This window comes from Ochotona curzoniae, unplaced genomic scaffold, assembly GCF_017591425.1.
Source record: "Ochotona curzoniae isolate NIBS_2020 unplaced genomic scaffold, NIBS_Ocur_1.0 patch384, whole genome shotgun sequence".
NCBI classification, from domain to species: domain Eukaryota; kingdom Metazoa; phylum Chordata; class Mammalia; order Lagomorpha; family Ochotonidae; genus Ochotona; species Ochotona curzoniae.
Window position 1 is genome coordinate 9,371 of NW_024466955.1, and position 27,399 is coordinate 36,769.

The following is a 27,399-nucleotide window of genomic DNA, read 5'->3' on the forward strand; positions in this document are numbered from 1 at the left end:
AACAGGCAGGCTGTAGTTGCTGGTTGGCTGCCCAAGTGGATGCAGATGCTGGGATGAAGAGCAAATCCAGGAGCCTGGAGAAACCTCATCAAAATCTCCCTTAAGGGAGGCGGAGGCTCAAACAGTTGGGCCAGCACCCCCCGCTGTCCCGGGGCTGGGAATGGAAAGGGAGTGAGGAGGATAGGAGCCTGTGCTGTGTTACGGGATGCCAGCATCCACTGTGCTGCAGAGCTGGCTTCGAGAGATGACAGGTGTCACAGGGGCCTGTGCACACACAGATGCAGAAGCTAAAGGGATGCGTATGTTAGTGTTACTGTAGTAATCACACCGTAGGGAAGTGGCAAAGCGTCACATTCCGTGTTAATATATATATTCCGTTGGTGTCGATTAGACCGTCCTCAATCTGGGAATATGCAGTAACCTTTTGTGAATTTGCATACGACTTTATGCTAGACAAGTCTCCATCCCTGCAGTTTCTTCGTTGTGTCGCCCGGTTGCCGCGAGGGGGCGGCAGCGGCGGCGGCTTCGTCAACGCCGCGAAGGCGAGAGCCTAGAAGGGCTTTCGGCTTCCCGGAAGGGGCGGTTCGTTTCCGCTTCCGGCCAGTTGGCGTGCGAGACGCCGGCGGGAGGATGGAAGCGCTCGTGGCTCAGTGCACCGCGCGGCTGCTGCTGCAGGTGATGGCGACGGGGCGAGGGCGGCGGCGGGAGCCGGGGACGGGGCAGCGGCGGGGTGGCCGGTCCCGGGAACGGAGCGCGGCTGGCCCCGGCCGTGCAGGACGCGGCCTCTGGTCCGCTCGGCGTCCGCGTCGGATGGCGGGCGGGCGGGCAGGGCGGCGGCTGCGGCTCGGGCAGCGCCTGGACGTGTGGGTCCCGGGTGAGGGAGTCCGCACCCCCGGCGCGAGGACATGAGGGGGACAGGTGGGAACCCCGTGCGTCTTAGCACTCAAAATCACGGCTGCTGGGGCGGCGTGTCTGTGTACCTGGAGAGCATGGGGCTTACGTTTATAGCTATTATTTTTGAGAAGTTGGCTCGTGGTGTCAGGTGTTCCGTGGGCACGTCTGTGATAGCTTAGAAGCACGTGGCTTGCGTTTATTATATGTACTTATTTACTTATGTATTGTTTGAGAGGTTGGCCCGTGGTGTCAGGTGTTCCGTGGCCACGTCTGTGATTAGAACGCTGCCCCACCCGGAGCGGGTGTGTGGGGGTTGAGGTGTAGCGAGGTGCACCTGGCCTGTAGGGCCCGGGGCTCGCCGAGGCGCAGCTGTGGAGCTTGCGCCCGCCGTGGGCTCAGCTGCCGCGACTCGCCTCTGGGTTCCTGCGGGGAGGGTTGCGCGTTCACAGGGCCTGAGTGCTGGGGTCCTTTGCCAGCCACGGTGCTAAATGCTTACGTCTGGTTTAGACCTGCCGCCCTGAGGCTGGTGGGGTTTTCTGGTTTTGTTTATTTGTTCTTTGTGTTTAGCGCTTTCTCTTTTCAAAGCAAAAGAAAAGAGGATGCATTTTTCTCCCGGAAGCTTATGGGAGATTCCATGTGCTTTTTAGCATTCTTTTGGTCAAGAATAGTATGTGCACGGCAGCGAAAAGATCCTGAGCCTTCCGAGGCAGTTTCGGTGTTTCTTGCCGGAAATAAGGTTAACTAGTACAGCAGAAAGCTCAGAAGCGGGAACAGAAGTGGTTGCTTGTCATAGTACATGTCATTTGTCACACCCCCTCCGCACCCCGTCCCGGTGATAGGGAAATTGCGTTTCCGGGGCTGCTCTCAGTCGTGGGAGCCGCCGAGCGTTCTGAGCAGAGTGCCTCTCTTCTTCTAGGAGAAAGTCATTCAGTCTCTGAGTGCTGAAGTTAACCAGTTGCGAAACCGTGCCTACTCAGAAACTTCCGCGCAGCTGGCTGAGTTGTATGAAGAAAATTTGAAGTTAAAATATCGCATAAATATTCTTCGAAAGGTAAGAACCGTGCGTTGCCTTTTCATTCTGTAATTTGGATTGTTCCGTCTTGGGATTTGTTTTATTTTGTTTTGTTTGGTAAGCGTTGTTGTGGGACATTGTGCATAGATAACTGAAAGTGGAAAGGCAGACCCTCCTGTGCCCTGACGAGTTGGAATTGAGTTCCTGGGTTGCTGTGGCCCTTGAAGTGTTTTGTCACCAGGAACGTTGAGCGCATGTGCAGTGTGGGATAAGGGGCTTATGTTGCTGTATGCTTACACCCACATTGCTTCCCTGCTCTAAGCTGCTTTAATGATTTCTTGTATAGCTTTTTCCCGCTGGATAACGTAGCATGCCTTTATGCTGTATGTGTGTAACAGCCTCATCGTTGAGCAGTGTTCACTGGGTTTTTCTGGCCTGCTCTGCCTGTTCGGGACTGAGCCGTGCTGGAGATGACCTCTCGGCCGTGGTCACTCCCCGGCCTGTGTAGTAACTGCAGGCAGGCCGTGCTGCCATTCCCGCTTCTCTGGAACGGATGGCAGGTAGTCATGGTGAGTGCTGCCTGCCCTGCTGCCACCGAGCCTGTATTACCTGTCTGTGAGCTGCAGTGCTGGAAGTCATTTTGCCTTGTAAAAATGGCATAATTCTCACAAAGAATGTCGTATTTCTTTTGTTTTATGTTTATGTAACTTTTTATTATAATCTTACATACTTGACTAGGGTACAGAGGGTCAAGGGGCAACAGGAAAATGGGTAAGACTATGTAGGTTCGATACTCGTATCATCATTTTCCCCCCTCTATCTGGGGTCAGGGGAGAAATAAAGCGAAAAGCCCCACCCAGCCTCCCACCCATCCCAGGTCCCCGGTGTGGGGCATGCTGCAGGGTGTTGCTCCAGCAGTTTGGATAGGTCAACAGGTCTGAATTGCTGCTAGTCTCTCCCTTCCAAGCATGATGAAATCTATTCAGATTCCCTTGGCTGATTTTGTCTTTTCGTGGCTGGGGTTCTGAGAGCAGCAGTTCCGTTGGAGGGATCCCCAGAGAAACTTCATCTGAGGTGTCCCAGACCTGATTCATGTGTGTGTGCTTGCCAGTACAGGGTGCGGCACAGTCTGTCACTTCAGTCAGCTTATGCATATGCTGGGCGTTGCACTTGCTGCGTCCGTTCTGTTTCCAGCCCTGCTTTCCACATGAACCGATGGGTGTTGCAGTCCAGCCCGATCCTGCCCACTTCATACTCGGTCCTCACGCAGAGCAGTGGGAGCTGCAGCCTAGTTGGGGCGACTCCCCATAAGCCCCACCAGGCCTGCTCCCTACCCTGGTTCCCTTGCACACCAGTATGTACCGCAGGCTTGTTCAGTCTGTCCCACGTCCCATTTAGCTCTAGTACTTGTCAGTGGGCACCGAAGCCTAGTTCAACCCAACCAACCTACTATCCAGCCCACACACGTGCTGGCAGGTGCCTTTCTGTCTAGCCATCTGCCCCTTTCCTGGTTTTCGTGCTGCCCAGTGGGAGTGGTTGCCCACGAGGGAGGTGCCGACTGTCTCCCTACGAGGCCAGTCTAACGTCTGGATTGTGTACTCTCTAGGTGGTTCTGGCTTTTAACGTAACAGAATTGGCCCCCCAGTGCCAGCCTCTGCCATCTGAATCAGCGCAAAGTCCAACCAACCGTCACCCATTCCAATTATTGCTTCCTCCAGCCGGAACAGTCAGCCCAATCTGGCCCTTCCCCAGTCTAGCTCACATGAGGCCCACAGGTGTCGTAGCCCTGCCTGGTGAGGTCTGCCTTCATCCCAATTCATACTCTCCGGTGGGAGTGGTGGTCCAGCGGGGGAGCCCAGATTCCCCTGCCAGCTTTGTCCCCTGCTGCTTTGTTCGGCTTCCTTTCTCAGTGCTGTCGGGGAGCCTGCCTATGGCTTGCTGCTGTGCTTTCTCTTTGGATGGAGCAGACGTAGTGCTGAGACATTTGGACGCTTCCTGGGTGCCTCGGATGCCGTGGGATGACCTTGTCCTGTTCCCATAGCTCAGCAGATTTCAGCATGGCGTTTGGTTTGGTTCTTGGTTTGGGGAAGGTTTGGTTTGGGGAAATGTCGCACGAGGGTACAGAATTCTGTTCATGTGTTTCCATTGTATCCCTGCAGAGTCTTGAAGCGGAAAGGAATAGACCGAGCAAAAATATGATTAACATCAACAGGTGTCTTCAGGAAGTCTTTGGCCGTGCCGTGAAGGCCGCCTACCCGGATTTGGAAAATCCTCCTCTGTTGGTGACACCGAGCCAGCAGGCCAAGTTTGGGGACTATCAGTGTAACAGTGCTATGGCCATCGGCCAGGTGAGGTTTGCCTGGGTTTGCTAGGTAACTTGTCCTAAGTATCGCCTTCATCACCGTGTGCACCAGAAATTGCAAATTGTGAAATCCTTAAGGAAAAGGACAGTTTCCACTCGGAGCCACTGAGAGGGAGTGTAGGCTTTATTTTTGTAAAGGTGGAGTGTATTTATGTCACGAGCAGAGTCCCAGACAGATGGAGAGATGCTGTGTCCGATGGCTCATTCCCGAGGAGGCCGCGAGGGCCAGGGCGGTGGCGGGGCAAAGCCAGAGACCCAGAGGTGCTCGAAGGGCTCTCACGTGGCTGCAGGGACTCAGGCATTTGGGCCGCCTACTAGTGCCTTCCCAGGCACAGTAGCAGGGAGCTAGATCAAAAATGAACCGACCGGGGCCGGAATTGGCATCCTGATTAGGCGCTGGCCTTGTAGGCAGTGTCTTGACGCACTGTGCCGCAGCACCGGTCCCTGGTGTGTGTGTTCCATTGCAGTTTATTTGTATGCAGTCGCTTTTGAAGGCAAACCTGGGTTTTTGTGTGTTCATCGGTAGGATTTTGGTCAGGCACCTCCTGTTGTTTGTGTGCAGGATTTCTGTGAATTGTGGATGACTGCTGAAGGTGAGACATTCGAGGTGAGCGTATAGCGCCCAGCACTGGGATGTGCTCGCTCACAGATGCTTGGTGCCGTCTATGAGGCAGGCATTTGTATGAGATACACAGCCATGGAGGTGTGTGCTGTGAACTGCAACTGGCTGGGTAGGAAAGGGTTACCGTGCAGAGGCCAGGACCTCTGTGGCCAGCCCGGCCTTTCAGGACTGGGAAAGTAAAAGTGCAATTAATAGAACCATTAGGTCTTATCTTAATGTTCCCACTGTTAATGTTCCCCTGTGTGTGTGAGTCATTTTGAAAAGGAGGTTCCATGGTGTTGGCACTTTTCTTTTCCTCGTGTTGCTAGTTTTGTTTTAATGTTTCATTCACAAAGTGAGGGGTGTATTTGCACGTTTCTGCCTCTTGATGAGTTTTTTCCCTTGACTCTATTTGACGGGCAGAGTTAGAGACAGAGCAGTCTTTCCTGCACTGGTGCACTCCGCTCACGGCCACAGTGGCCAAGCTGTGCCGGGTTGGACTGGGCCGGGCCAGGCCGAAGCCACGAACTTGATCTCTGCCCAGGGGAGCCAAGTGCTGGCTGCTGCTTGCCCAAGCATGTAATCAGGAGGTGGGATTGGAAGCGGAGCCACCGAGAGCAGTACCGGTTCCCAGACGGGGTGATGGCATCCCGGGCAGTGGCTTAAACCACTGTGACACAGCACCAACGTGCTTTCAGTGAATTGTAAAGTGTATCTCCTTCTGTGTCGTTTGTGAGCTTGCGGGTAATTTTGCGGAAAGCTGTCGTGTAATGGATCGTTGCGTATTCTGTTGCAGATGCTGAAAACCAAGGAGCAGAAAGTGAATCCAAGGGAAATTGCTGAGAACATTACCAAGCATCTCCCAGACAATGAGTATATTGAAAGAACTGAAATTGCTGGTCCTGGTATGTGTTCATGGCTGTAGTGGCGATTAAGTCTTTTTTGACATCTAAGGAGACACTGGATGTAGACTTTAAGCAAGAGAATGAAAGGTGGTCGAATTTCGAGTTAGAAGTGGACATTTTCATCTCGCTTCAGCTTTTAGTCAGCTGCTGGATGTGGGATGGGGGCTTGGCGTCCCTGGGAGTGCGAAGTTCATCAGGGAAGGGGTCCCGTGGTTTGTGATAACAGGTGAACAGATCAGTTACTAGATGTGAAAGGGCAGCGCCTCTTGGCCTTTGAACTGAGATCAAGTGTAGTATCTGGACGTGAAAGGGCCATGAAGCAGAGCGACTTTGCAGAGGAGAGCAGTGAGAATTTGAGACAGGATCCTAGGAAGGGCCTCGGCCTCGGTTCGTAGTGGTGTGGCAGCCTGATGCTGCTTAGCACCGTGGCAGCAGTAGCGGAGAAGTTGGGACGATCTTGAGCATGTATTCATGTCTTTGGAAGGCAGAGTTAGAGAGGGAGGGATTTTATCCATTGGTTGACAAGTGGGGTAGTAGCAGTTGGTTGGGTTAGGACAGACCAACGTAAAAACTCTGAGTCACACCCACGGGTGGCAGGGGCCTGAAGTGTCTGCTGCTTTCCCAGGCGCGCTGTCAGGGTGGTGGGTCAGACACTTAGGCCACTGCACATCACCAACTGTTAGGAGAGTGAACATTCAAATGGACTGACACTTGTCACGATACATTGGGCGTGGCAGGGCACCAGGACCCCTGTGGGTGACAAACGATGACACAGAACTTTTTATTTTAAAGACTTATTGTTATTGAAAAGTCAGATATAGAGAGAGGAGGAGAGACCATGAGGATGATCTTCCATGCGATGATTCACTGCCTAAGTGGCTGTAAAGGCTCGAGTTGAGGCAGTCAGGAGCCGGGAGGCTCCTCTGGGTCTCCCATGCAGGTGCAGGGTCCCAAGGCTTCGGCCCGTGCTTGACTGCCCTCCCAGGCCACAAGCAGGGAGCTGGATGGCAAGCGGGGCTGCTGGGAGTATAGCCTGCGTCCATGTGGGATCCTAGCACGTGCAAAGCGAGGACTTTAAGCACTATGGTATCGCGCCGGGGCCAAAGCTGAGCTTTGTATGCCTGGAAACCAGGGCAGGGATAGGTCTCCAGGGCATCTGTGGCTGCCAGGAAGGACAGGAAAGCCTGAAGGTGTGGCTGGCTCCCTCCTCTTAGGCCCCCATCCCCACTCCCCTGTGAGGCCTGATGAGCTCCTGGTCCTAGCATTCCCCCTCGCCAGCGGGGCTTGCTCTAAGTACACCTCCTGGGCCTGCTGCGGGGTCACTGGGATGTGGGTGAGAACAGAGGGAGGGATCGGCTGAGGAGGAAAAAGAAGACAAGAAATATTTTTTTTTTTTTTCTCTGCATTAGGTTTTATTAATGTCCATTTAAGGAAGGATTTTGTGTCGGAACAGCTGAGCAATCTCTTGGTGAATGGAGTTCATGTACCTGCTGTTGGAGAGAATAAAAAGGTATGTGTGGACTGCAGTAACCTCCTAGCAGTCTGTGGAAAGGGCTGTCTCAGGGAATTGGCTTCCACTGCTTAGATCGGGACTTAGTCCCTCGTATTGGATGCCAAATGTGAATTTCAGTGGTGGTGGTTTTCCCAGTCTTGGTGTATTTCATTTCCCTGTTGATTCCATTAGTGTTGGTGGTGGCTAACGGATGCCTGTGTGGTGTTAATGAAGTGCATGGTAGGTATTTTATATAAATGGGCCAGATAGTGTATCACATGACCATTGGAAAATCTGGCCTAATTGAATTACAGATAAAGTTGATGTTAAGTGTGAGGATGTTATTAGATATGTTTTAGTGAAGGTGTGGATAGAATGAAATGCTCGTGCTGCTTTTCAAAATTTTTTTTTTCCTTTTTGGCTATTGTAGGTTATAGTGGACTTCTCTTCTCCCAACATAGCTAAAGAGATGCACGTGGGCCACCTGAGGTCCACCATCATCGGGGAGAGCACGTGCCGCCTCTTCGAGTTTGCAGGATACGAGGTGCTCAGGTCAGTGCCGTCGTGCTGCTGTGGGGACTTCTGTAGACGGTGAAACAGCTCCTGGAGCACAGTGTTTGCATCGGTTGTGGAATCAGTTCTGGTTGATTAGCCGCCCCGTAGGGTTTTATAGCTGTCTCGAGCCCTTCGTCAGACTAGTGTACTTCCTGGGTTTAGACCCAGTCGGGGAGGGAGACCTGCGGAGCATCCTGTGCACGGCACGGATTTGCAGCGCAGGGGAAAGGAAGGCAGGGACGGGATTGTGGCGAGCGGTGTTGGCCGTGAGCCGACACGGCAGTGTCACCATAATGGGAGCCGTCACTGCGAGAGTAGGCGCTGTGAGGCAATGAATCAAAGAAGGAAACGCATAGGAGCAGATGAGGCTGTCAGAATAGCACTGAAAGACCAGCTGCCGGCTCCGGAGAAGATGTGCCGGAGTCTAGCTCCAGCTGAGGTCGGAGCTCGGGAAGGGTGCGTGGGGTCGGCGATAAGCAAAGACACAGACGGTATCAACTTGGTGTGCCTTCACAGTAGTTCAAGAAGCAGCTGTACTTTTTATTTACTCAGATACCTTACAAGCCTCTACACCAACAAGTAATTGTTCTATTTTTACTTCAAGACGCAGAGGGCATTTACAGACCTTTGGTCATTCTGCCTGCACTTCAGGGCTAAGCAGGTGCCCGTAAAGATAATGCTGCAAAATATTGTAGTCATGGGCTTCAAAGCAAGCCATTAGTCATGCTTGCATAGTAGCCCTGGAGCAATAGCTAGGAGTAAAAAGGCCAAGGCACATGCGATTGCCTTCCAATCAGTAATACATTGCTGCCACATCTCTGTTTCTACAGTATTGTCCCGTCCAGCAGGACAGTCAACGGGGTCGCAACCAACCTAGGAGAGAATGGGGGACAAGAGACACGAAGAATGGACAGCAAGACAGGATGTCTGATCAAGCTGTCAGTTTATTGGTTTTAATTTAGGGTTTTTGTAATCTTCAGTGACTAAGGCTCAGGGAGGAAAGGAGAAACTGGGACGCAAGCCATGGTCTCAGGACCGATTGTTCCTGAGCAGCCACCATATCGACAATAGTAACCAGCATATCGACAGTAGCATAGGTAATCAGTAACAGGATGTCGTCAGGTACAGCATACATCACGTTCTGAAACAGTTGCTAGAAACAATTGAAGCTAAGTGTGTGATTAGTTTCATAACTTCTTTCCCAAGCATCTAGCCAGCTGGGGGTTTTTCACTGGCCCACGGTTCTATATTCAAAATGGCTTCGGTGTGGCTATAGAACACGACTGCTGACACAATGTACCCATTATGTAACGGGAAAATAGGTTACAAGGGAAAAAATGTAAAATCCAAAACGAACGTTTCAAACCGCATAAACAATAAAAGAATAATTAATAGCATATTTCCTTAATAAAAGCATTCTTAATTCCTCTAGCTAAAAATTATAAAAGTGGCTAAAACAGTTACATGTCTATGCTCCCAAAAATGGCAAAGATAGCCTAGGCTTTAAGGTACCAGTGAGTATATTTATTGCCATAGCTGTTTGTGCTCTCAGTCCCAGCACTTGTGTTCATAGTTAGGATATTTATGAAGCCCTTTCCCAGAGGGCGTGCTACATGTCTGGGCCCGAATCTGAGGCAGTGGTCAGCACACAAAAAGATGTCCAGAAATGGCATGGGCTTAATTGTGCTCCTGCGTGTCTATTGTCAAAGGCGCACTCACCCAGAGATTATCAGTGACATTAACTCTCAAGCTTACCATGGTTGCAAAAGCCGTGTCACAGGGGCAAACAGTGCCTCAGTACAGATTTTTGTAGTGGGGTGGTGGAGTGTGCACGCAAACGGGGTGAGACGGCATCAAGGCGCTCAGACATCTGTCAGACCCTGCCAAACACCTGGAAACTCCCGTGGGCGCTGCCAAACAGGGGAGCTGTTGTCGTCACACCTTCGTGTCATGCACACCTACTGCGCAGACCCCAGCAAACATGAACACGGGACCAGGAGAAGTAGCAGAGTTGATAGATTTGGAAGGAGTTTGTGCATTCATGTTTGGGAACTGTTGGCCCAAAGCATTCGTTGTAAGGGTCAGTATTCCCAAGGTGGTGTTGCAGTATGTAGAGTCGAGTCTAGCGGTAAGAAATGTTTTCATTCAACGAGTTTTGAGTACCCACTCACGCACAGTTTCTGTCAGCATGGCGTATGTGAAACTGACCGTCACAGACCTAGGCTTGCTAGGCTGTAGCGCAGGAAACGTAGCAGGAAAAGCTGTAGATGGTTCCAAGTAGGTGGTGGTTTTGTTTTAGTGTTTGACAGGATGTTCTGTTGTCTGATCCTAGGTTAAACCACGTGGGAGATTGGGGGACGCAATTTGGCATGCTGATTGCTCACCTGCAGGATCAATTTCCAGATTATCTAACAGTGTCACCTCCTATTGGGGATCTCCAGGCTTTTTATAAGGTTGGATAATAATTGTTAAATTATTTGTATGTCTCCTGTTTGTTTGTGATGGAGTTCTAAGTGGCATTTGGAGCTACTGTGAAATAAAGACCACAGAATCCAGCCATACGTACATGGCACTCTTGCAGGGAAATTACCTGGGTCACACCTGTTGGGCCAGACGGAATAATGAGGTAGCCGTACAGGGGATGAGAAAAGCCATTCCACTGATCTTTTTTGCTTTGAAGAATGATTGTCATTCCTCGGGTCTTTGCAGTGTGGTGGTTGAAATGAAAACAGAGCTGGGGCAGTGCAGTGTGCTAATCCTCAGTCATTATATGTTTTTCTTGGAGTTGTGCACCGTAGCTGTCATGAAGCAGATCTGTAATGCCGGAAAATACGAATGCATGGATGAAACCTTAGAAATTGAAGACAGGTCATTTCCCAGGTTTTGATAAAGCGCATGTTTATGCAAAGACGTCTGTAATCTTATTCTAACTGTACTGCTGTACTGGTTAAGCATCGTGAATGATTTGGTGGAGGTTTTTGTGTTCTTAGGACGTACACATGTATTGGTTTTAGTTATTTATGTATTTATTTATATCGGAAAGGAAGATATGCAGAGAGTAGGAGAGAGAGAGAGGAAGATGGTTCTGTCTGTTGGTTCACTCTCTTGAGTGGCAGAAATGGCCGGAGCTGTGCTGGGTCAGAGACAGGATTCAGGACCCTTTTCCAGGTCTCTCTCACGGGTGTGGGGTCCCAAGGCTTTGGGCTTTCTTCGACTGCTTTCCCAGGCCACAAGCAGGGAGGTGGATGGGAAGCAGAGCAGCCAGGACTCAAAGCGGTGCTCATGTGGAAATCTGGCGCATGTATGGTGGGGACTTCGGGTGTTAGACTCCCACAGCAGGCCAAGCATGTATTGCTGTTAAAATAGAAGTTACAGTAATTTAGGTTTGTGTGTTGTGTTGTTTGTGTGGAAAGGAGAGAGAGGCTTCCTTTATGGTGCAAAGGTCGTAGCCAGGCCAGGTGAACACTAGGAGTCCAGTGCTATGTCCTGGTCCTCCACCCGGTGTGGGGGCCAGGTACCTGTACATCCTATTCTCCTGGCCCTGGCACAGGAGCAGACCTGGAACAGCCATGTGGGAATGGGATGCCAGCATTACAAGTGCTGTTGTAACCTGCTGTGCTGCAACAGGGGCCGCAAAGTTTGTTCCTGTACAACAAAAAGCATTCCATTCGGGAAATGGAGCAGGGGACTGGAAAAAGTGCAGCCTGGTCTCTCTTTATTCTCATTCTGCACACAGAATGTGGTGAAATGCCATCTGCGATTGGAAAAGCAGAGGAAGGACTGTAGCGAGATTTTTATGTTTTCTATAGATAAGTATCTTAGAGGAAAGAAACCATTAGGCATGTTCATTGTGACAGTATATTCTACCTGATATAGAACAGTTGTTGCCGTCTGCTTGATTTTCACTTTCATACTGTACGCTTGGTGTGTAAAGACGAGATAATACGTGAAAGTTACAGGGTCGGGGGCCTGGAGACAGATCCTCGGCCGCCGCCGCCTGACGCCGACCTCTCGTGGGTGCCGGTTTGAGCCCTGGTGCTGCACTTCAGTCCCGCTCCCTGCTCGTGCCCTGGGACCCCCGCGTCGGTCAGCACAGGCATTCAGAGGGAGCCAGCGAATGGAGAATGTGACTCTGCCACCTCCTCCCTTAGGTGTAGCTTTTTTTCATAGAGGTAAATATTATCTTGGATGCATAGATTATAGAAATGCAATATTTCATGTCTGTTAAAACATGCAGGAATCCAAGAAGAGATTTGATACTGAGGAAGAATTTAAGAAGCGGGCGTACCAGTGTGTGGTTCTTCTGCAGAGTAAAAACCCCGATATTCTGAAAGCCTGGAATCTCATCTGTGATGTGTCCCGTCAAGGTGAGGTGTTGTGGGATTTCATTTCAATGTGGGTAGTTCACGGTGTTGGTTTTGGGTGTGTTTTAGAAGTCTGTGGAAGGGAATTAGAAAATGAAGTACAACAGATGAATCACAGCAACATGCGCAGTGGCAGAGTCCCCGGGGCTGAATCGACCCGGCTGTGTGTGCGATAGAAATGAGGAGGAAATAGTAGATGGTGCTAGAGTGTGTGGATAGAGATCTGTGCCGTATTTCCTAGTTCTCCAAAGGAATGAGTGGTTTTAGGACAGTGTTAAGTTTTTGAGCTTGAGAGATCGTGTGGAAGAGGAGATCGTTGGAGCAGCAATCCGGAAAGGAAGAGTGCTGTATCGTGGGCAAGCGTGGCGAGCAAGCTCGGGTCAGGGCCGGGGCCGGCCGCTGCGGCCGTGCGAGGCATGAGCAGTGTCTTTCCGTTTTCCCCTTTCACTCTGACGCTGATGTTGAAGTAAAACAAACCAATCTGGTTTCAGAGAAAGAAAAAGAAAGTAAAACGCTGGGAGTAGTGAGAAGGTGTTTGAAAAAGAGTGATTATATTGTGGCGGCAGTAGACAGTCAAATATCAAGTTGCTACAGGAATGTAGGTGATGGCACAGTGTAGAAACATTTGTGACGTTTATAGAGTAGAATGTTAAAATGCTACAGAAATTGAGGTGATAGCATAATTTGGAATAGTGCGTAAGCTTCGGTTATCATTTGAAGATCACATAGGAAAAGCTGTCATTTGCTCACGGTTTCTCAGAGGCTGTCGTTTGTCATGACTCTATTGCTGCTGTATTTGATAGAGGTAGATGTATTTCTCCTGTACGGATGCCCTCCGTATTTGGCCCCAACAGCCGGTAGTGGGCCAGGTCAAAGGCAGGCTCGTGGCACTGAGTGGGCGTCCGCACGAGTGTCAAAACCCCAGTTGCTTTTCTTGCAGACAAGCAGCAGGATAGAGTGGATGCAGGACTCACGGGAAGGCACTGCGGGAAGCAGCGTGTGCCTGCACCAGAAAACAAGTTCCACCTAGTGTGACTGTTGTGCTGTGTGTGTCATTGTGTGTGCTTGCAAAAGGTGGTAGCCTGTGTAAGACTATTGTTTCACAATGTATTTACTTTGATTGTTTTATAAAATAATGTCGTGTAAGGTGTTTTTTTCATATGTGTGGTATGTTTATTCCTAGAGTTTAATAAAATCTACGATGCACTGGACATCACTTTGATAGAGAGAGGAGAATCCTTCTATCAAGATAGGATGCATGATATTGTGAAGGAGTTTGAAGAGAAAGGTAGGTACTACACCCTGTATGGTTTTTAAAATGTATTGTGTTTTAGATGACGTTGACATAGTCGATGTGGGTGGAAAGGACCTAGGGTTTAGGAGAAATGGGTGTAATCGTTGTGTTCAGGCTTTCTATTTGTTGCATTTCTGAGGGCGGGTAGGGAGATAGGCCGTACGCAGTGTTCATCGGCTGGCACGGTCGACCGTAGAGTCTCCGTGTGCCAGATATTTGCCGTCAGTGTTTGGCTGGGTGGTTGTCCGTGTGTTCTGGTCTCCAGTGTCTGCTGTGGTACCGGATGTTCTCTATGGGTCTCAGGGAACTACAATGGCCTGCATTGGCTTGTCGTGTAGCACTCCATGCTTTGCGGTGAGGCGTGCCAGTTTTCCTAGTTGGGCTCGTGGACCTGAGCCAGGTGACTTGGCCATAACCCCCACCCTTAGGGCTCACAGATCAGTAAGCACCTCACCGGTGGACGCATGGCGCCACATCACATGAGCCAGGACGCACTGGCTCCTCCACCCTCAGGGCTGACAGACCTGGACGCTGCCTTGCAGGCAGGCTTGGTGAGCTGAAGCAGGAGACCCAGGCCTTTCCAAGGCTCCTACCCCTAGGGCTCACAGAGCCAGCACCCACATCATCAGCAGGCTAACTCGACCCCTCTTGTACAGCATCCAGGTTCTTCAGTGTGCCAGTGGGTGACACGAGCTAGCCTAGCCTAGTGGTACGGCATAACCCGATGCACATGTGTGCCGGTGGCTACTGTAACCTGGTCTGAGTTGGGGTGCTCCTTGTAGTTGTTGGTTTTTTTTTGTGTTTTTTTTTTTTTTTTTTTTGCAGTAGGAAGAAAGGAGAGTTGAATGAAAAAGCAAAACCTAAAATGTGCAATTGATATAAGCCCCCATGGGGTCATTCTTCCTCCCTTTGAGGGCCCCAGCGGAAAGCCAGGGCTTGGAGCTTCTGCCTCCGGTAGCTGTTGAGCTGGGGCAGACTTCTCTGTGACTCCAGCTCTTCAGAGGGCAGTGGGAGGACGCCCTCGTGGTGCTCCGTCAGGGCCCCGGGAGCCCCGCAGCACCTTTTGGACAGGGTCCGTGGTAGGGAGGCTAGCGGCAGCCTGGCCCAGCGGGTAGGACCTTAGTGGTTAGGGAAGGAAGGGGTCCTGGGCGCTCTCGGGAAGCACAGCACCAGAGCTGGTGACACACAGCAGGAAGTTTGTGCAGTAGCCTGGAAGCGTGGTCAGGTCCTGGCGGCATTGCTCGTGCCTCAGCTGCTATGTGTTTGTGATCGTACACGGTTGTTGGTGAGCGGCTGGGGGACGATCGGCACTTGGCCACCGTGGAGGGCAGGCTACAGAGAAGGAGGCGGAAGCGGCGCTGCTGTTCCAGGGTATGTCCCGGAGGCCCATCTGGGGGAAAGCACCATAAGGTGGCAGGGTACCGACACACATGGATGCTGTGAATGTGAAAGGAAGGGCAGTTTTAGGTGATGAGTTGATGCAAGTGTTAGAGGGTGGTCTGTAGCACGGGAGGGGGCTGTGGCCAAGGCCCCAGGAGCTGATCCAGACCACGAAGTGCCACGGCGTAGTCTTAGGTGCGCAGCTTGATGGGGTTCCGGCCCAGCCAGTGCAGCAGTTCCCCAGGACTCCTCACCTGCTCCAGAAGCCGCTGAAAGTCCTTGTATGGGACCGGCCTGGGGGCCTCCTCCAAGAGTCTGCTCCCGCCACTTGCTGCGTCCCAAAGAGCAGGGCTGTCTTGGCGGGATCAGCAGCAGGTGAGACAGCCAAACAGGGGAGGCCTGGGCAGAGAGCAGGGCTCCCAGGTTGGAGATGGGTGACAATGACCAGGACTGCCCAGGCCCCAGGCAGATCACTGCCTGAGTCAGTCTCGGGGCTTGGGATTCCCCTGTGGCCTCCTCATCCATGAGCCTCACTCTCCGTCTTCCCAGCAGCCCCGGGATGCCAGTCCCGGTGCAGCAGTGGTTTGGCCAGCGGAGACGTGGCTCCCGGCAGGCACCACGAGCCAGGATCCTTGCCTTGATTGTGAGCATTTACCTGAAGAGACTGTGTCTTGATAAAGGAGGTCACCACACTGCTCTTTGCGGTCTCCTCCCAGGGGCCCATGTTGCGCATAGCGCTGGGTCCTTGGCCCGGGTTGAATTTGTCCATCTGTGGTCCTGGCAGGAACGGTGTCCTTGCCCAGTCGGCCCATACCATTTCCGGGTCTTACTTTTGGGTGTTGCAGATTGTCCGTACCTGGTCCATACCCAGACACGGTGCTCACAGGGTTCGGTGTGAGCCGAGAGCTAGCTCAACCTGTGTTACACCCAAGGTGATTTTCTTGAGTGTCCGTGGGTACTCGGGTCGAGCCTCGGCTGGGCCTCCCCAGAACCAGATCCCACCCGTGTCAGCAGAGATCATAGCCATCGTCCGCGCAGCACAATACACTGAGTGTGGCACTGGTGGTCACTGAAGGGAATTGCAGCCAAGCCAGGGTGTAGCGTTAGGTCCCCAACCAGGCCTATTTGCAGGCACAGTTCTTGCGTGTACTGAAGGAGATGGCCGTCTACATGGCCTGCAGATGCAACCTCCAGACGTGATTCAGTGATATCTGTTGACTTTATGAATCTGTTCTCTTTGCTGACGCAGCCTGGTGAGTTCCATGTTGTAGTCCTTCTAATAGAGTGACCTTGTCCTTGCACGTTGCAGAGAAGGCATTCCTCACCATAACCTGAGCCTAAGGTGCTTGCTCATACCCACTTGTGCCATGTCAGATTCCCTGTAGGCCACACCCGCAAGATCGCAGACCGTAGGTGGCACCGCACAGTTGAGAGGGTCGTGCACCCGTTGGTTCAGGTCAAAGTTACCTGAGTTCCTCCCTGCAAGATGGCGGTGGCGGGCAAAGGTTGGGTCCCTAAGATCCCCTCCCCCCCATAATGGAATGACTGTAGAAGGAGAAATCTCTTGGGGCTGGACAAGGGCAGGAGTTGAGCATGAGCTGGCAGTTTTGGCTAGGGCTAGGACCCCACACGATGTGCGTGACCCAGCCTGGATCCCTTCGGTTTCCGCCTTACGGCTGGGAGGGTTGAGCGCTCGTGCCTCCAGGTCGAAGTCACCTGATGGTTTTTATTTTTTATGACAGATGTTTTCATTCACAAGCGAAAGGGGACAGTTTATAAGAACCCCACCCAGGGCTGTGCAGGTGCATCTGTTGTCAATTATTACAGCCTTATCCTATCCAGCACTGCTGTTATGGGTCATCTGTTCTTGGGAAAATAGGACCTTCCCCCTACAAGGACAGAGCAGTGTAAAAATTATGTAGGGGAAAGGTAAAATGACAGAGAGGCAACTTGCCTATGTGATGGCCCCACAGACGCATACACATCAGAAGCCGTGGACTGTGGGTCCGCTGTGCGGGTACAGCGCTCTGGGTGTTTGTAGTATGTTGTGCTGGTGTCCCGGGCTCGTGATCAGGGAACTGCAGTGGAAGTGGAGCAGCTGGGACTCGAAATGTAGCCCGTGTGGATGGCAGTATCACAGGTGAGCACTTAGCCCACTGTGCCACAGTGTGGACCCGTAGGAATTAATTATGTGGAATGAATGATAGAGTGTAAATTATCCAAGATGATGTGCAATAGTCCATTGTGAGTTCTTTAGTGTGTAGGTTCTAGGTAGCGTATCTCCTAAGGTCTATGAATGCATCGGTTCCCCCTACCTGGCTGGAGTGTTTTGTTCCTGAGGACATGGGGACGTTTGTCTTGTGGAATGTCTCAAATGTGGAGTATGGAACCATGTGGCATTACTAGGGAGTTTCCTTGTGGTTTTTTGTTGGCGAGAATGGCAGCAGGGTCGGGGTGTTTTGTGTTTGGGTGAACGTGGACCGACGGGGTCGGGTGTTGTCTCCCTGGGCTTAGCGCCAAGCGTCCCCGTCCGTCCGTGTCCGTTGTCGGTGGGTCATCGCTCCTGAGCGGGTGGACGGCGGCAGTGTTGTCGCTTCGTCCTCATGGGCCGCTTGCAATTCCCATTTGCAGACGTTTGTTGGCAGTGTCTTGGTTATCCTGAGAGTAGAATTTATATGGTATAGATTGTGTAAGTTGCTGAATCTTATCATGTTGTTTGGAAGCATCACGAAGGATAGGTTCGTTTCTTAGTGTCTTGTGGATGGGACCGGCACGCTGTGTGTCGCACGTTTGTGAATGTGGTGGTCACGTATCCTCTGTGTATGAGTCCAGTGTCCTGGCAGTGTTTTGTAGTGGTCCCAGTGTCCCAGGTTGGGCTCATGCTAGACCTTCAGGTTGGCTGTGTTACTTAATGATCGATGTGTGTCGAGTTTCTGTGTTCTTCGAATATTTGTTCTCCAGCGTGACACAGTGCTGACTTGTGTGCTGTATTTTCTGCCTCGAGTCTGAAACTAAGCTTATGTGAAGGGAAGTCTTGGTCTTTGGGGACTCATATGTCTTCTTTACAGTATGGCGCCGAAGGACTTGCCTGAGGATAAGATTGTGTCGTTCTGGTGCACGTTTTTTACCTTGTGTATTTGAAAGGGAGCATGACGGAATTCTTCTGCATGTGCTCGTTCACTCGGCACATGTCCCGGGTGAGCCGTGGCGGAACAGAATCCATCCGGGTGTCCCGCGTGGGTAGCTGCGACCCAAGTCGTTGGGTTCTCGTCAGCGACTTTCGAGGTGCAGTAGCAGGGCCCCGGAGCAGAAGCCGACCCGTAGTGCTCTGTAGTCGTGGGCGTTTGCGTTGCAAGCAGCGTCCCCAGCTAGCATGTCACCGTGTGGGCACCGAGGTTGTTTTTTCTTAGGATGCGATAGTAGGCTGCATCTGAATGGTGGTTGTCACGTTCCTTCATGTTGCCCGTGATGTTTTGTCGTGCTCTAGGGTTCGTGCAAGTGGATGACGGCAGGAAGATCGTGTTTGTCCCGGGCTGCTCCGTCCCGTTAACCATCGTGAAATCGGACGGAGGTTACACCTATGATACATCCGATCTGGCGGCTATTAAACAAAGACTGTTCGAGGAAAAAGCAGATATGATCATTTATGTGGTGGACAGTGGGCAGGTGAGTATGTGCGTGGAGGAGTAGTTTCCGTGCCGAGCCAGCACGGTGAGGTTGCTGGCGTCACGTATCTATCCCTACACACTAGGATGAGGAGTCTGTGTGTGGAATGGGAGAAAGAACAGGACTTGGATGCACACAAACGTGAGCCATCTGCAGTTTTGTAGACTGTGTGAGAAGTGTCCTTTTGTCTCTGTAACGGATGGCAGCATGTCAGCGATAGGAACTGTCAGTCGATGTGTGAAAAGCCCAGACGGTGTATTGTAGTTTTTCATGTGAGGCTGCTCTTAGTGCAGTTGCTGTCACAATGTCTGAATATCGACAGCATAGTATCGACAGCATAGCAGCCGTTTTGCTCTTACTGTGTGTCACGTGTCATTGAGGAAAGAGCTTGCATAATCGCATGTGTCCATGATATGTATGTGGTGGTTTCGTTGTTGTGGAAATCATCTCTGGGCAGAAAAGGTGTAAGTTATCTTCATGAATTTTTTTTTTTTTTTTTTTTTACTATGAAACTAGCCGGTCTCTCTGTGTCTTTGTAGTCCATGCACTTCCAGACGATATTTGCTGCCGCTCAGATGATTGGTTGGTACGACCCTAAAGTGACTCGAGTGTCCCACGCTGGATTTGGAGTGGTGCTCGGAGAGGACAAGTAAGTCGTGACACACGTGACAGATGGTGCAGATGGATTTGGTCTGCACACATCCCGTAAGGTGTTTGCCGTGGAGATGACCCAGTGTACTCTGTGTCGTGCTATGTATGATCGGATAGCAGGGTTTTTATTGGTGGAGCTGTCATGCACTGTTGCAGTCCCCTCTGCCCATCACGGTGGTGGCTGTAAGGTGGCTAAAATAGGGACTCGGTGCAGCTCTTTGTGAGCGGGTCAGCCTTCGGGGAGTGCTTGTGCTCAAGGAGGTGGAAGCGAGAGGGGAGCCCGGGTTCCAAATCGGGGGCCGCCGTCGGGGGTGTGCCTGCCCCGAGACCGAGGCTTTGTATAAATCTGTAGCTGCACGTCGAATCGTAAAATACGGCGGCCTGGCTGTTTTCCTTAGCCGTAGTTGAAATGATTGCATTACGTACGGACGTCGTTTGCCTTGGGAATGGTAAGTATATGTTTGTTTGAAGGGGTTTGTCGGTGATTGGTTTTTATGTTAGTGTGTACGGTGCGAGGGGCAGCGTGAGAAACGGCGCAGCCGTGAGGAGTAGGCCGATGGAAGGTGGGAGCTGGGAATTCGGCCTAGGTCTAGCGTCCGTGTGAGAGAGGCAGGTCATCATGCAAGCCATCTGGCAGCCTGAGCCGTGCAGTGGAGTTAGTGTACGGAGCTGTGGGTCGAACCCAGACACTTCCGTGTCGGCCTCTGAAGCGTTCGGCAAAAAGCCTGCGCCGAGGGATGTTTCAGCAGGGAAGAAAGAACCCACGTGAATAGTGGATGTCCTACAGAGGTGAGCCTGTGTAGGTCAAGGTCAGTGTGGCCAAGGCAGTGCCTAGCCGTCCGTACGTGCAGACGCTCGTGTCGGTGGATCTGAGTGGGTCCCGGCATCTTAGAAGTGTGTAAGCCTGAGCTGTTTTGCACAAGCCTCTGAGGTTTGGTTCCCGGAAGGGTGAGTAATGTTAGTGAGATTGCAGTGTTAAAAATGTGGAACGCCGTAAGTGTAGGCGTACATGCTGGTGTATTGGACATGGGTGTGAGAAGAGAAAGCAGACCGAGATGGTGTATTTGGGGAAAGTGAGGCCAGTCATACATGTGTGTCTGGGTGAGGAAACGGGTGAGTGTGCAAGGGTGACCTGCAGCTGCCCATCTGATCTCTAATAAGGCCAAAGCACGGACGACTTGTCGGGTGCAGCCTGTACAATAGAGATAGAAGCGTGCGTTTCCTGAGTGTGGAGGTGAAAAAATGTATTGCCGTGCTGGAATGAGGCTTTTGCATGTTTTTAGGAAGAAGTTTAAAACGCGCTCGGGTGAAACGGTGCGCCTCATGGACCTTTTGGAGGAGGGTCTGAAACGATCCATGGACAAGCTGAAGGAGAAAGAGAGAGATAAGGTAATGTCGACATCATGGTCGCGCGTGTTCCCAGGGTGGTGGTGTGGTGCTTTGGTGTTGTGCTCACTTTCAACATGCAGAACTAGAAGAAGTGAGCGCATGTGGAACAAGCGTCGGACTGGATCGGAGTGCTTAGGCACTGTGCGTGGTGGTGTGATGCGTCGGTGGGGCTTTACTTGCCACTGGATGCTGCCGTGAAGTCTTAAAGTGGCGTGTGGATGGGTAAGCGTGTGGATGAGGAGTCGGAGAGCTCATTTCAGTCCCAGGAGAGATGTGTTCGTGGTGCTGGCCGTGTACGGGATCAGACCGTGGGCAGGTGGGCTCCAGTCCTCCGTGTGTCGTGGTGAGGCATGGCAGAGTCGTGCTGGTGTTGCGGAGTGGCGCAGTGCGGGGACTGCGGTCACGTTGGCTCGGCGTCGGGCCAAAGGACACGCGCTCGGATCCTTCTCCGGGTTTCCCCAGTGTCTGTCTCCAGCAACCTTTGGTTTCCGCTATGCGGTGACTGGTGTTGCGGTGCATGGGATTGGCGAGAGATGGAGCGAGAAGATCTGTCGTCATCGTGCCGTAGGGATAGATCGTAGTCATGCCAGGTAGCAGGCTGCAGGATCGCTGTAGGACACGGGTTGGGCCTGCGCTCACGGTGCTCTGAGTAGCTGTAGGGGACTGCGCTTAGCCACAGGTGATGTGGTCCAAGAAAAGTGCTTAGAACTGCCGCTTTCAGCCGCTACTTGGTGCTCGAGCAGGTGCAGAGTCTACATCTACAGACCATAGCATGACAGCAGGCCTGCCGCGTCCTGCCATGTGTTGCCAGGTGTGAGGCTTTACCAGTCTGGCAGCGAGTTCTCAGAGACTGTCAATTGGATGTCTGTGTTTCTAGTGGTTCAGTTGGAGTTTGGCAAAGCAGTCCCCCCGTTGCGGGCGACACTTGGCTGGGATGCGCTTGTGCGTTTCCGTCAGAGACGTTTGCGTTGGCCGTAGGTGGCCGGTACCTGGGCCCAGGTGGAGGATGCGTGAGCAGTGTCCCGGGGAGGAGGATCTTTGATGGCGATCGAGATGGTGGATCTTAGCACAGTAGGCCTCGTTTGGACGTTACCTGCATCGTTGGAAAAGCTCATTTTCTGGCTCTGCCTGGCAGTGGCTGAACCGAGTGTTGCTCTGCCGTCTCCTGGGGGTGGGGAGCATGTTGGAAGGATTCCATGAGATACCTAGCTGAGGTGCATCCGGAGCCTTGTGCCTATGCCTAGGCGGAGGTGGGTCGCCGTGTAAAATGTGTATGGTCTAGCCTTGTAGTCGATCTATGTTGCCGAGAGCTGTGGACAGGGTAGGAAGGGGAGGTGTCCTTACTGGCCTTTTGTGTCGTGTGTGTGTGTGTTCGTGTGACAGTAAAATCAGCCTCAGGGCTCTAGCTGTGGTGAAGGTGGCTTCCTGTGTGGATAGGGTGCAGTGTCGTGTGTGGAGATTTCTGGCAGAGGTGGTCGTGTGGCGGCCATCTTGCTGAGGTGTCCCGGAAGGTTGTCTGGCGTGATGCTGTGCATAGAGTGCAGTGTTTCCGTATGTGCGGGAAGTCTTTGAGGAATCATTATTGGGAATGGCGTAGCATGTCGGTGAGAGGACGGGCCATCGTCAGGCATGAGCACGTTTGAAGAGATACAGGCTAGTGGCAAAAGGCCCAAACCGGGGCCGTGCGTGTTCTTCAGAAACTATAGGCCTGTGCCAGAAGGGTACTAGCGAGGGTGACGGCGGACTGAGGCTGAAAGGACGGCTCTTGGCACAGGATGGCTGTGCAGGGTGGCGAGCCCTTTGTCCTGGGTGGTGGTGCTGGCAGTGTTTTATGGCAGTGATTAGCAGGCAATCCTGCATGAGATCATTGCTCATGATTTCTCAGCCTGTCGATCGGTTCCTGGAAATGTACGTACGGTTAGGTGAAATGTGTAAAGCTGAGGAGAGACAAAGGTCCTCTGTCTGCCGGTGCGCCGCCCCCGCCCGGGTGGCCGTCACGGTGGCAGGAGCAGTCTCCTGTCCGTGGCCCAGTGGTGTTCAGGCTTTCAAGCCTTTTGTCTGATCTCTACCCGTGTCGCAGGCCATGAGCGGGGAGCTGTTTGGGACACGGAGTTGTTGGCACTCAGACCGGAACTCTTGTGAGATGCCAGTCGTCCAGGCAGAGGCTTCGCGTGTGAATGCCACAGGGCTGGTCCTGCAGTGTATGTGTTAGTGGTCATTGCTTCTTTTCACGGGCATAGGTATGAGAAGTGTGGTGTAGGTGTTGTTGGTGAAGCGTGAATGTGCTTTCGTAACCGAAATGCAGAGCTGTGTGGCATGTGTGTGCATGTCACCAGTCATCGGATATGACCATACTGTTGGTGAGGGTACCCACGGTTGCTTGTGTGAGAGTTCATGCCGTGGTCTGTAGTGACGTGATGGTCATGTCTTATGCTTCGTTTGTTTTCTGTCACCTCGGTGCTTATGAGAACAAGGTGAGAAAAAGCAATGGATTGTTAGGGGTTTTGTGTCTACGGACTTGATGGGGGAGCCTGCACAGTACGCTGGGATAGGACACGGATGGACACGGATGGAGTGTGTCGAGCGTGTCGTGGGAATCCCATTTCCTGTGCAGTGCCGATGAGTTGTTTCAGCGTCCACGTGGAGGCCTGTGGATAGGAGAGCACGGCTCGGTGCTGCCGTTTCCGGTCATGTGACTGGAAGACAGCCGGGCTAGAGGTGTCGTGAGTCGGAGGGCACGGACGTGTCGTCTGTCGTCCCCGCAGGTGTTAAGCGCGGAGGAACTGAGAGCCGCTCAGATGTCGGTGGCGTACGGCTGTATCAAGTACGCCGACCTGTCTCATAACCGGTTGAACGACTACATCTTCTCCTTCGACAAAATGCTGGACGACCGCGGTAACACGGCTGCCTACTTGCTGTATGCCTTCACCAGGATCAGGTGAGTGGGCTGAGACGCGTGTCGTGGACATCATCGTGACATGCAGTGGTTCTAGTGTGGTATGTTTCCGGACCTGTCTGACTGTGTGGCGGCACGTGTGAATATAGGTGTTGGTGTAGAATCCCCGGTGAAATGTGAATTGGAATGCATGGAGCCCTTCGCACTGTTTCTGGCCACGATCCATGCCGAAACACTCTTGGTGGAAGCAGTGCATGTGTTTTGTGGAGAGGAAAATGAGGGAAGACAGTTTTGCAGAGCGAACACCTGTGTGCTGGGTAACTTCCCAGTTGTCAGCAGCAGCGGTGAGCGAGAGCCCAGAGCTGGCGGTGAAGTGGAGGCTTGCTAGTTTGGTAGCAAACGTCTAGTTGCTGGAGCCGTAACAGGAGTGGAAGGGGTGCAGTTGAACATGACATGAGGTTTCCTGATGGGAGGCGGGGCCGTGTGAAGTAGCAGTTTGACTTTCAGGGTAAAGATTATGTGATGTTAAAAAAAAAATAAAAAACAGGAGCACTTGAGAGGACAGTGATGAAGAGCGCATGTGCTACGGCGGTGTGTGCGTCGGGCCTATCCTGATTGCAGTTGTGGTGGAGTTCGTGTGAAACTGCACCGTAAGTTTTGCGTGATGCAAGTCCCGTGTAACAAGTGGCCTTTAACCGTTGTGTCGGAATGGAACGGTCACGGGGACGTGCCGGGCGATGCTTCGGTGCAGCGTCCCCGGACCCGGGAGTGACGGGGCACGGGTGGTATTGCAGGTCCATCGCCCGTCTGGCTAACGTGGACGAGGAGACGCTGCGGAAGGCTGCGCGGGAGACGAAGATCGTGTTGGAGCACGAGAAGGAGTGGAAACTGGGCCGGTGCATCTTACGGTTCCCTGAGGTGGTGCAGAAGATTCTGGACGACCTGTTTCTGCACACCCTGTGTGATTACATCTATGAGCTGGCTACGACGTTCACCGAGTTCTACGACAGCTGCTACTGTGTGGAGAAAGACAGGCAGACCGGTGAGTGTCTCTCGGAGGCGGTACACCGGGAACGATGGAGCACGGTGAAGTGATGTGAGGATGGGGGGGGCTTGCTGTTGCAGCAGGGCCATTGTTGGAAATGTCGTAGAAGGTCAGGGATCTAGAATCTGTCTCGTAGGAGTCCGTGTGAGCTAGGTCACGGAAAGAGGAAAGCGTTCCTGGGTCTGTGTGTGGGTGACGCGTTGTTTTCTGTTCTGCAGCGGTCCTTGGCATCGCTTAGGGAGCCGCGGTGTGGTGCGTCATTCGTGCGAGTTGTGATGGTCATCATGTGGATGGCACTGAGCGGTCTCCTGCTAGTGCTGAAGCTGTCCCGTTAGGGTATGGGACGTGAGAAAGTTGGTCTTATGTCGTTGATGTAGTGTGGCGACTGTGACACGGCAAGGTTTTTCGTGGGTGAAGTTGTTGCTGTGAATTTGTCTGTGTGGATGGTGGAATTGGATGGTACGAAATCATTGGGCATGTCGTAGCACTGGGTGTGACGTGTGGAAGCGTTGAGTCGGGTCTGCTTTTGAGGGGATCGGGTCATTGTCAGTGTCGCGGAAGCGTGCGTTGTCCAGGGTCTGGGTCAGTGAGGTGTTGTGCCCACGTGGAGAACGACAGCCTGTCTACATAGCAGTGTAGATGGAAACCGGGGGTGAGTCCGAAGGAAAGGTGTGGTCGCGTCATGCGTCGGTGTAGAAATGGCAATAGGGTCACCAAGGTGAGGGTGGGTCACGGTCCCGTCGGCCCTGTGGGTCGTGAGGGGATCGTTGTGTGTGGGTGTTAAGGTCCGTGAATGGGATGGAAAGGCAGAGTTGGAGGCCGTGTGAGACGTGTTTTATCCACTGGGTCACTGCTACCGTGGTGGCAACATTGTGGGGCGTGCGAGGTGAAGGCGCGAGACCGGAGGTGCGTGCCGGCGTCACAGGCGGTGGGTGAACGTGGCCGCCCCAGTGCCTGTTGGATTGCTGGTGTGTATTGTAGTTGTGTAAGAATGGGTGAGGACCCGGTGTTGGATCTTGTGCCTCTGCTACGATTCCGGATATGCGGATGATGATGATGATGTGTATTAGCTGTCGGGATGGATTCTGTATTGGAAAGGGAGACGGAGAGAGAGGAGGAGAAATCTTGAGGAAGATGCTTGCCGAAGTGATCTCAGCGGCTGGAGCTGAGCGCATTGGAAGCTAGGAGGCGAAAGCTTGTTCCCCGTGTTCCACACGGGTGCAGGGCCCCAAGAGTTTGGCTCATCTTCCATGCCCTTCCCTGGGTACGTGCGGGGAGCTGCCTGAGACATAGAACAGATGGGACACGAAGTGGCGCCCATAGGGGATCCTGGCACATGCAAGGGCGGGATTCCAGCTAGTAGGCAACCAGGCCGGGCCATAGTCTTGATTTCCGTGCGGTGAATATGGTAGCATTGTGAGCTGTAGCTGCTGTGGTGTACTATGGGACGTGGGCGAGTGTTGGTCAAGGTCTGTGACTCAAGTGTTGTGACAAGTCCAACGTGGTTAGGCAGAGGGTGATCCATTTTCTGTGGCTGTGCTATTTCACTTCTGTGATGTGTGCTTGCATTTGCCTCATGTGTTTATTTTGGGTTGGGTTGTGTGGCTTTGGTTTTTTTTTGTTTGTTTGTTTTTTGTGGATGAGAGAGCTTGTGTTGTTTTCGTGGTCGTATCATTGTGTATGGCACCATTGTTTGTGAATATCTATCCAATGGTAGATACCCGAGTTGTTTGCCTGTGTTTTCTAGTGTGAATGTTGCCGGAGCGCAGGAGATGGGTTCTTCCTAGCGGGCTGAGGGTGGTGATTGTGTGTATAGATGTAGCACGTGTGTACTGAGGTGTGTGGTCCTGAAAGGTGGACGTGTTGTTTGCGTGAATCCCCATACTGTGTGTTGTCACGTGTCCTGATGTGTCCGACGTGTAGCGTAGGGCCAGGCGCAAGCAGCAGCCGTTTGGAATGGGTGGCTTCGGACTGGAAGAGGGCTGCCGTCTGCGTGGGCTGCTGCCTGGCGAGGGCCTGGCGGTTGTCGCTAGCGGGTGGGGTTCGTGGCCGTGTGTCGGTAGGTCTGTGTGGTTGAAGAAGCGCAGTGATCTTTCATGGCTGTGGCCGTGGATGAAACATTGTGTCTGTGGAGTCGTGGGGTTTGGGTTTAGCTTTGGTGATGAAAGAGGTCGTTGTGGTAGCACGAGTGTGTTAGGAGGAAGTGAAGGTGAGGATTGAGCGGGAGCCTATGGGACGTGGCGTGCTTGCTGAGGGTGAAGAGATGGTGTATCGTGAGGGTCGCGAGAGTCGCTGGTTTGTACAGTGAGCGGGAGTCGGTGTGGAGACTGGGTGTGTGGGGTTTTTTTTTTTGTTTTTTTAGTGTTTGTTTTCTTATGGAAATGAGCCTCAGGAGTTAGAGGAGGAGTACAGGAGGCAGTAGGCAGCTGGTTGGGAATGCTTGTGAAGGGAATTTGGGGGAGGCTCTAGGAGGCGAGATGGATGTGGAGGTCGGTAGGTGGATGTTCGAGGTGGTGTGGGGCGTGTTTGTGTTTCGGGTGATGGCACGTCTGGCATGCCTTGCGACGTTCTGGCTCTGGGATCGAGGAAGCAGCGGAATGCGGCGGTGCGTGTGTCGTTGGGAGTTTGAGGATGGGTCATGTGTGTCCTCTGGTGGGAAAGCAAAACAGGGTGGGTCATCGGCGGACGGTCAAGTGTCGTGTGTTCGGTGAGGTAGTGTGGCTCGTGAGAAGCCTGTGATAGGTGGGGTGAGTGCTGTCCTTAGGGAGAAGTAGATATTTGTAAGTATAGGGTCTGGTAACAGTGCATCGGCCCGATCCGCTGGTGGGGGTTGCCTTGGTGGGGGCGGTGTTGTTTCCAGTGGTGTGAGGCAATGGGTGTTGCAGTCCAGCCT

General features: G+C 52.5%; 1 protein-coding gene across 1 annotated transcript in view; it reads left to right on the top strand.

Moving 5' to 3' along the window:
• Positions 1-601: 601 nt before the first annotated feature.
• The window catches only part of LOC121167529 (arginine--tRNA ligase, cytoplasmic), a 38,843-nt gene continuing 12,045 nt past the window's right edge, over positions 602-27,399 (top strand). The window contains exons 1-14 of the mRNA XM_040996990.1: positions 602-675; positions 1,811-1,945; positions 4,066-4,254; positions 5,666-5,774; positions 7,184-7,284; positions 7,697-7,818; positions 10,154-10,274; positions 12,059-12,188; positions 13,369-13,473; positions 18,347-18,525; positions 19,065-19,174; positions 20,460-20,565; positions 23,331-23,503; positions 24,256-24,503. Coding sequence (XP_040852924.1) covers positions 631-675; positions 1,811-1,945; positions 4,066-4,254; positions 5,666-5,774; positions 7,184-7,284; positions 7,697-7,818; positions 10,154-10,274; positions 12,059-12,188; positions 13,369-13,473; positions 18,347-18,525; positions 19,065-19,174; positions 20,460-20,565; positions 23,331-23,503; positions 24,256-24,503 — 1,873 coding nt within the window. The 5' untranslated portion in view covers positions 602-630. The remainder of the gene's footprint in view (positions 676-1,810; positions 1,946-4,065; positions 4,255-5,665; positions 5,775-7,183; positions 7,285-7,696; positions 7,819-10,153; positions 10,275-12,058; positions 12,189-13,368; positions 13,474-18,346; positions 18,526-19,064; positions 19,175-20,459; positions 20,566-23,330; positions 23,504-24,255; positions 24,504-27,399) is intronic.